Source organism: Mercenaria mercenaria, chromosome 16 (genome assembly GCF_021730395.1).
Source record: "Mercenaria mercenaria strain notata chromosome 16, MADL_Memer_1, whole genome shotgun sequence".
Taxonomy (NCBI): Eukaryota; Metazoa; Mollusca; class Bivalvia; order Venerida; family Veneridae; genus Mercenaria; species Mercenaria mercenaria.
In genome coordinates this window covers 50,511,171-50,520,961 of record NC_069376.1, presented here as the reverse complement: position 1 = coordinate 50,520,961, position 9,791 = coordinate 50,511,171, and the positions used below count along the sequence as shown (strand labels likewise).

At 34.3% G+C, this 9,791-nt stretch overlaps 1 protein-coding gene across 1 annotated transcript in view; it reads right to left on the bottom strand.

The window, feature by feature from the left end:
* Nucleotides 1-598: 598 nt before the first annotated feature.
* Nucleotides 599-9,791, bottom strand: part of LOC123540156 (aspartyl/asparaginyl beta-hydroxylase-like) — a 30,591-nt gene continuing 21,398 nt past the window's right edge. The window contains exon 11 of the mRNA XM_053527053.1: nt 599-9,593. Within this exon, the coding sequence (XP_053383028.1) occupies nt 9,443-9,593 (151 nt within the window). The 3' untranslated portion in view covers nt 599-9,442. The remainder of the gene's footprint in view (nt 9,594-9,791) is intronic.

Here is a 9,791-nt window from a genome sequence, read left to right as displayed (position 1 = left end):
TAGGGTCATAAATGCATTAACAAGCTTTTCCTTTTTGACCGTGCGAACAACTGTAAAAGCACATATTTTCGCTTGGTCAAAATTTCGCAAATTTGAAATTTTAAGTATGTTCGGGATATTAATATTCGCGAGGATTAATTTTTGCAAGATGTAGGGTCTCCCGAATATAGCAAAAATTAAACACTCGCGAAACATTCTGCTTTAACAGTAGTTTTTAATCCCACATGACCTAGATTCGAACTTGACCTAGAGGTCATCAAGACAAACATTCTGACCAATTTTCATGAGTTTCAAACTTAAAATGTGGTCTCTAAAGTGTTAACAATATTTTCCTTTGTTCTGGCCTACTGACCTAGTTTTTAACCCACATGACCCAGATTCGAACTTGGCCTAGAGGTCATCAAGATAAACATTCTGACCAAGTTTCATAAAAGATTGGGTTACAACTGTGGTCTGTAGAATGTTAACAAGGCAAATGGCTCATCTTGAGCACTTTGTGCTCTGGTGAGCTAAAAATAACAAAACAATGACCAGTCACAATAGCTCATCTTGAGCACTTTGTGCTCTGGTGAGCTAAAAATAACAAAAAGAGTAAAAACATGCTTTACTGATTTATTATATTAGGACATATCTTGAACATATCTATACTGATTTCTAACCTGCGCTGTCATGAAATATTAAAGACAAAAGTCTTAAAAAATATCAATAAGTTCTGGGTACATTTCCATGTAGACAAAGACATTGATTAACAAGCAACTAAGAGGTAAAGATTTCTAGCATGTACACAATCTGTGCATAGTTTTATATCATACATACAATCATTGAAATAAGACAAAAACACAAAACAAACAGCAACACATGTAAAGCTGAAAATTAAAGCCTTCTGTAAAACATTATTCCCTGATTGAATTTAGCTTGGGAATCTAGTCTGATAATTTTAAACTTTGTTATTCTTTTGGCAATTTGATAATTTTAGAAATTCAGTCAATGCAAAGTAAAGGAACTTACTTTACCTCTGACCCCCATAAATACTGAGTGTCATCTTTGTACCACAAACAATCATCCTAAGTAGTTTGATGACAGTACACGCAAGTATTTAGTCAGACATTAAATGGCCTGCAGATAGACCATGTCAGTCAGATCCGCCAGCATACTACAGTATGACCTCTTCTTTGAAGAGGAACATAAAAAAGAACACAGTGAAATAAATAAAACCAGAATGGTTCTAAAAAAAAGAGACAGTAAAATCAGAAATTTTGCAAAAACTCAAAAGCCTGGCATTTTCACCCTGGATAGAGACTGAAATCTTAACTCTTGCGGATTTATAAAACTGGCTCTGAAAAAATATTTTTATAAAAATTTATAATCAACACCTTACATTCTGGTAAATGTTAACCTCACAAAAATATCTGTTTTTACAATATGACAAAAAAATTATGGTATTAAGTATCAAATACAACCTCAATATGTAGAATATTCCAGACACCTAGGGACTGAGGAAAAATAAAAATGATATAACCTCTACAGTTCCTATACAATATGTACATGTTCATCAGCTATTAAAACAAAGTTAAAACTAAAACTGGAGACCTTACGATACAGAGGCTGCAAGCTTTAATACAATTATTACAGCATAGATCAATATTATGTTTTCTGGTGAATATCACATCATATTGCACAGCTCAAGATTCATAACTGTTTTACGATATGAAATATAAACATATGACTTTTCTATAGTAAGTTTGACAAGCTATTTTTGCTACACAATATAGTTACTTTGTCCAGTTTTTCAGTGCAATTCCACAACATAATCCAATGATCAGTTTGAATTGCTGTTTTTCGTGCATATTTATAGTTGCCACCGTTAACCCCATGGGCATCTCCTTCAAAAGACTGTTAGTAATGTTAGTTGCAAGGATAGTGCAAGATACAGAAGACATTCCAATACCAGCAGCTTCCTTATTTTTTTAACGTGCCAGGTGTAAAGCACCAATACACCTCTCTTATTCCCAGTGTTAGTAATTTTAAGTTGGAGGAGCAAGGGCTTGAACTCACAAGTCCTGGTTTCATAGTCAGACAGAGTTACCACTGGACCACCTTGTCCACTCTCGCTGTTTTTTTTCAGTAGCTGTCTTAATAGTATGCACAGAACAAAGAAAAATCCTGCAATATCATAGGTACATAATAATTATCTGACCGATAAGAACTTGTGTAATTATAATTTAAATACAGTAAGAATGTATTATGCTTGGAGAAAACTTCTATTTTACTTTTAAGTCAAATGGTGAAAATAAAATCCAAAATATTTATATGAAATAAATGACTTGTCATGGCACATTACCAGAACGTGTAAAGTTAAAAAAAAAATTTGCCGGTTATAGTGTATACATGAAATGCATTATTTCTCAAAACAACAATGTGAATCTGGTAAAACATTTGTGCTCAAAGAAGTAAAAAAAACAATGTAATTATTGCTAATGCATAGATATGTAACATTTTATATAATATAAGAATGTTTCACTGGTTGATGGGAATGTTTTGCTCAAGGATAAATGAGCTGTGCCATGAGAAAACCAACATCTGTATATTACAAATAAAAGAAGAAATAAACAAAATGAAACAAATAACTTTCTTTTAAACACTTTTTTTTTTAAATAAATGTGTATATGAGTAATGCCAAGCCGCAGTGATGATGAGTTTTGCCCGCACCAGTGAAAACACTTTAAAAGTCCCATTCTGTATGCAAGAAATATTAATCCTCATGTATTTCTGGCTAATATTATTAGAACAAAACAGTTTTAGTAAGCTTTGAATATGTACCATACACAAAAACAGTTCAGTTTTATGAAAATGCTACACCTAATATTTAAGCCAGGTCTGAGCAAATTCTTATGGAATGTGCAAAAAAGGAATAAAAAAAAATCAATAAAGTAAACATGAAAGTTTTTTGAATAACAAATCATATTTTAAGCAATGCATTCAAATTTGAACAAAAGACGACCTTATTTTTGAAATTATATTTTAAGACACATGTTCTGAAAATTCTGTATACATGTGCTTAAAACATCTACCAATTTAACGTGAGTTTAGTAAATTTTTTCCTTAGAAAATTATGTAAGTTAAACTTGTATAGCAAGTTTCATATAGCACTAAACATAAAAGACCATAGTCATTGTTCTGATAGCACATTTTGGCAATATTTTATTCTGTTACATACTTTCTAATACTGCTGTTTACTTTTGGCAAAATTTATCACAAACTATTTCCAACTAGAATGTGTGCCAAGTTCATATCATGATAAAGACTCATGCAAGGTTTAATCAATTTCAGGCTGTCTAGCATACCCCGACAAAAAAATAGGGCTAATTTTAGGGCAATTTGTACAAAAAAATAGGGCTAAAATTAGGAATTTGGTACAATTTTAAGGAAATTTTAGGGCTAAATTTAGGAATTTTCAAATCAAAATATGGACTTTAAAGACCATGTAATGTGATTACCTTATGTGATTGACATAAAAGTAACTCAGAAATAGTGCTTTATTTACAGAAAAGACGTCTCCTAGCTTTCCACTGTTTTGAACTGTGCTAAATCGTTTTTTTCTGAATTAGAAGAACGTTTAAACAACATTTAAAACATTTTCTCTTTTTGATCATTGCAAAAAAGTTAAAAAAATTAGGAATCTTTGTGAAAAAATAGGGCCTTTTTAGGAATTTCCTTTGATTTTTTTAAAAAAATAGGAATTTTAGCCAATTGAAAAAAAAATAGGAAAAAGTAGGAATTTTAGGGACGCTAGACAGCCTGCAATTCATATGCAATACTTTTTGAGTTAGGCGCGTCACAAGGTGAAAATGTGCATTTTTGACTATTTCAGGAGCTATAACTCTGGAAATTGGGGCGTACTCATGAAAAATAGGAGGTGTGCAAGTTCATATCATGATAAAGACTCATGCAAGGTTTCATGAATCTATATCAAATACTTTTTGAGCTAGGCGTGTCACAAGGTGGAAATGTGCATTTTTTACTATTTCAGGGGCCATAACTCTGGAAATAGGGGGTGAGCCAGATGAAAAATAGGAGATGCGCAAGTTCATATCATGATTAAGACTCATGCCAGGTTTCATCAATTTATATCTAATACTTTTTAAGCTAGGCGCATCACGAAATTCGGACAGCAGAGCTACTTTAATGGATACACCACAAGGCTTCTAATCAAGATTCTTATATGCGGCCATGTTCTCTGAGATGGTTTAAAGTTCTCTACAGTCATATCATCTCACCCAAGTACTTAACTTATAACAAGTGAACCGCTTATCTAGTGATCTCTGGACTAATCTGGTAGCATTGATAAAAATAGCAGGTGGTGGGAGATACTCCAGAGAAGAATTCATAATCTTTATCAATGCATTTGTATTTGCATGATGCAGCAAGTTTTATTTTTAGCATGACACTGTTAGCTTTTGAAGCAAAGCATGCCGAGATCCCTACGTGTTGCAAAACTATCTGAATGAAACAAACAAATAAACAAAAACATGTAACAAAATTGATGCTCAACATTATTGATTTCTTTCTTTCTTTTGTTGAGTTTAGAATTACGGGGTACACTGACACAATTTAGGTCAATTCTAGGGTTTTCCCTCCACAACAAAAGCAAGAAAAGTTGCTATATGACCTACATTGAGTCAGAGTGACTTTAATCTCAACAAAAGCAATCAGGAAACAATAATATATAAAATTGATATAAAATCGACGCAACTGCAAACAGCATGTATCTGGTTCATTCACAAAAGCTGTCACAAGTGACAGCGCACTCGACTATTTCGATGCTGGATAGTGAAACTGGGCACATCTGAGTAAACTGAAGCTGTCACTGGAGTCTTTAATGACTCCAATGGTGGGTGAAGATATTGCATAATAGCTTGAGTCTGTGTCAAAAATATTAAGTAATAAGAGAAGTAAAGATAAGGTGTATCAAAACACAATATAAGTATAATTCTAAGCAAAAAGGGGGCATAATTCATAAAATATTGCTGCAAGAGTTATGCACCTTGTGTCATATGATGTGGGTGATGATGTGGAACAACTACCTAAAGTTTGAATCAAATGCATTTCGTAATAACTGAGATATAGTGAAAATGCATCAAAATTAACCTTAAATTCTAAGTAAAAGGGGGCATAATATGTTATGCGCCTTGTGTCATATGATGTGGGTGATAAGGTGGAACAACTATTTTAAGCTTGAATCAAATCCATCTAGTAATAACTGAGACAGAGTGAAAGTGCATAAAAACTTAAACATGAAATTCTAAGTAAAATGGGGATAATTCATTAAATATTGGTACCAGAGTTATGGGCCTTGTGTCATATGATGTGGAACAACTACTTATAGCTTGAATCAAATCCATTTAGGAATAACTGAGATAGAGTGAAAGTGCATAAAAACTTTAACCTGAAATTCTAAGTAAAAAGGGGGATAATTCATGAAATATTGGTGTGAGAGGTATGGCCCTTGTGCCATATGATGTGGGTGATAATGGGGAATAACTATTTTAAGTTTGAAACAAATCCATCAAGTAATTACAGAGATAAGGAGAAAAAAGAGAAAGCGTAAAAAAACTTTAACCAAGGTGGGGATGCGGAATGACGCCAACGCCGATGCCCGGATGAGTAGGATAGCTCTCCTTATACTTCGTATAGTCAAGCTAAAAATCATTCACATTTGTGATGGAATTCAATAATTTAACCTTTAGCCTGCTGGTGGCAAGTGATTCTGCCTTTGCGACCAGTGCAGACCAAGATCAGCCTGCACTGTTCGCAGTTCAGTCAGTAAAATTCAATGAACACCCCTTCAGATAATAAGTAGTATTGTCAAAACTGAATGATGGACCAGTCCAATGTAGAAATTTAGCAGGGTAAAGGTTAAGCTTAAACGTAATGATTACTTCGCTTAATTTCTACACAGTCCATTTTTGACACGTTTGTAATAATTTCTAATCAATGAAACTGTCATAAAACATCTTTTCAACAAGTTTTAAATATCAAAGGCTGCGGTGAGTGAGTGAGAATGAATTTCTGACACATATTGCTGAATACTGTTCGGGACAAGTACATGTACATTTCAATACTTAACTGATGCTTAACTTACTGACTGTATTATGGCACTAACTAATTATGCCTTAATTGAAAAAAAATCTAAAAACAATATTAATTCTAAAACAAAACTAGAAAATGCTTTTGTAAAAAAGCGCATGTCTCCCCCAATGCAAAGTCCTATAGGCAAGAAGTCAATAGGGGTCAGGAGCGAAAGTCAAAGAGACACTGATGGTTGGCTGCAATAGGGATCATCTACTTGGCATGTCCAGTCATCCCGCTAAATTTCAACACTCTTGGCCTAGTGGTTCTCAAGTCACTGTTCAGGCTCTTGTGACCTTGACCTTTGATCAAGTGACCTCAAAATAAATAGGGGTCATCTACTCTGAATGTCCAATCATCCTATTAAGTTTCAACATTGTAGGTCAAGTGGTTCTCAAGTTATTTCCAAAAAATGATTTTACATGAACAGGCCACTGTGACCTTGACCTTTAATAGACTGACCCCAAAATCAGTAGGGGTCATCTACTCTGCATGTTCAATCATCCTATGAAGTTTCAACATTCTGGGTTAAGTGGTTCTCAAATTATTCATCGGAACTGGTTATCAATGTTCAGGCCCCTGTGACCTTGACCTTTAACGGAGTGACCCCAAAAACAATAGGGGTCATTTACTCTGCATGAACAATCATCCTATGAAGTTTCAACATTCTGGGTCGAGAGGTTCTCAAGTTATTGATTGGAAATGGTTTTCCATGTTCAGGCCCCTGTGGCCTTGACCTTTAACAGAGTGACCCTTAAATATTTAGGGGTCATCTACTCTGCATGACCAATCATCCTATGAAGTTTCAACATTCTGGGTCAAGTGGTTCTCAAGTTACTGACCGGAAATGGTTTTCAATGTTCAGGCCCCTGTGGCCTTGACCTTTAATGGAGTGACCCCAAAATCGATAGGGGTCATCTACTTTGCATGTACAATCATCCTATGAAGTTTCAACATTCTGGGTCAAGTGGTTCTCTAGTTATTGATCGGAAATGGTTTTCAATGTTCAGGCCCCTGTGACCTTGACCTTTGACGGAGTGACCCCAAAATCAATAGGGGTCATCTACTCTTCATGATCAATCATCCTATGAAGTTTCAACATTCTGGGTCAAGTGGTTCTCTAGTTATTGATCGGAAATGGTTTTCAATGTTCAGGCCCCTGTGACCTTGACCTTTAACGGAGTGATCCCAAAATCAATAGGGGTCATCTACTCTTCATGACCAATCATCCTATGAAGTTTCAACATTCTGGGTCAAGTGGTTCTCTAGTTTTTGATCGGAAATGGTTTTCAATGTTCAGGCCCCTGTGACCTTGACCTTTGACGGAATGACCCCAAAATCAATAGGGGTCATCTACTCTTCATGACCAATCATTCTATGAAGTTTCAACATTCTGGGTCAAGTGGTTCTCTAGTTATTGATCGGAAATGGTTTTCAATGTTCAGGCCCCTGTGACCTTGACCTTTGACGGAGTGACCCCAAAAACAATAGGGGTCGTCTACTCCAGCAGCCCTACAACCCTATGAAGTTTGAAGGTTCTAGGTCAAATGGTTCTCCAGTTATTGCTCGGAAATGAAGTGTGACGTACGGACGGACGGACGGACAGGGCAAAAACAATATGTCTCCTGGGGGAGACATAATAATTATGCTTTACATTTCGATAATTCACTAAAACACATGTAATAAATTATTGCATGAGTCTATATGATTTAATGCTAACAAAGAAATAAACTTCCCATTTGTTTGTTGTATCTACAACATTTAAAATCCACAAAGTCATGTCTGCACGAAACAGTCACTTTAGCCAAACCATGAATTTTATTTTTATTTTGTTGGGTTTAATGTCGCACCTACACAATCATAGGTCATATGGTGACATTCCAGCTTTGATGGTGGAGGAAGACCCCAGGTGTACCTCCATGCATTGTTTCATCACAAGGGGTCTTCCTCCAGTATCAATGCTGGAAAGTCGCTTTATGACCTGTAATTGTGTCGGTGTGACGTTAAACCTAACAAAATAAATCAAATGAATTCATGGTTTTGGCTAAAGTGATGAAATTCTATGCCAGCAAAAGTAAATGATTTTACAGTAATAACAAGTCACTTTCAGCAGCTTGGTTTTGTGCATCTGTAAAAAATAAACTGTGTAAAACATCTATTTATAGCATATGTCACATCAATGACATAAACAATATGGTGACATACTTAAAACATTAAAAGTATATCTGACTAGAACAACTGCAGTTTTAAAAAAGTTCTAAGCTTTTTATCAAAAGTTACATTTACATTAAAAAAAGATCTTGTACGCTAACCCTAGACTGCAACATGAAAACCTAATGATGGGACTAAAAGGTAACATTTAACAATAGAAAATCTAAGCTGACTAATATACTCAATCTTCTAATAACAATTACAAGTACATACAGCAATTTACAAGTATTAACCTTTAATAGTCTATACATAATTTTCTGAATATGTATAAATAACAACTATTCTTTAATGGTACAACAATGAACAATAAAGCCAATATAGAATCAGCAATTTGAAAGCAAATTTTACATTGGTCCCTGATTCTTTGTTATTAAAGCTTATAAATAAAAATTTAAAGCTATAGTATGCTATACTCTGAAGTTTTTCTACAATTATTTCTTGACTTATCCAAAAACCAAGCTTTTTGACAAAAGCCATCAAAATAATATATCATACTTAAGTTTCACAAACAACTTAATAATGACTGCAGAGCTTCTACATACCGTATTATCTTTTTAGAATTTCCCTACAAACATGAAACCCTTGGTATTAACTGATTTGGCACTGAATATACATGTACCGAGGATGTAAAATGTATTTTTTACAATCATTTAAAGTCAGAAATGCAAGATCTTTATCCCAGACTGCATTTTTCCATTCAGTGTAATTTTGTTTATATGCTAAATATACTAATGGAACAGATGAGAACACAATACACAAAGCTGCCAATTTAAAACAGAATACTTCTTTTCTGGGCTTAAGTAGTCAAGCCTAAATTTCAGATGTTTAGCTGTTAATGAGTCAAGTTTAACTCTCAGATTTTACAAAGATGATGAATACTAAACCAGTCTGAAAGTGTTAGCATCTGATTGATTGTTTCTGTGCACAATTTTAAAATTGACCAATGAAAATGTTGAATTCTATGACTGGTTTACAATCTCTTTTATAACCTTCAGAAAACTATCTATTAATCTCTAATCCATCACAAATGCATAAATAATTTGGAATCTCAAAGACTAGCATCTAAAATTTATCACATGTAGGCCACATTCATCCAGGACTCTTATATTGGTGACAAAGTTCTTCTCTCATGTTGAGGTATTTCTGGATGCCATAAGTCTACAATGAGAATGAGTCGCACTTCTGTCCCATCATGCCATACTTCATGCTCAAATGAATCGTCGATGATAATAAATTTCCCCTCCTTCCATGTTCTGATGAAAAGAAAATGTGCATGTAAAACAATAACATATATTGTGCTTGTTCTGTTTGGATATTATGTCAAACCAAAAGCTTAGATCCTATAGTAGAGAAAGACATGAGATTTCCATCCCAGAAATATTTCAGGCATTGCTGACCATCACAGTAGAATCATGAACTACCTACAAGTTAGCTCAATGCCATGACTTCCT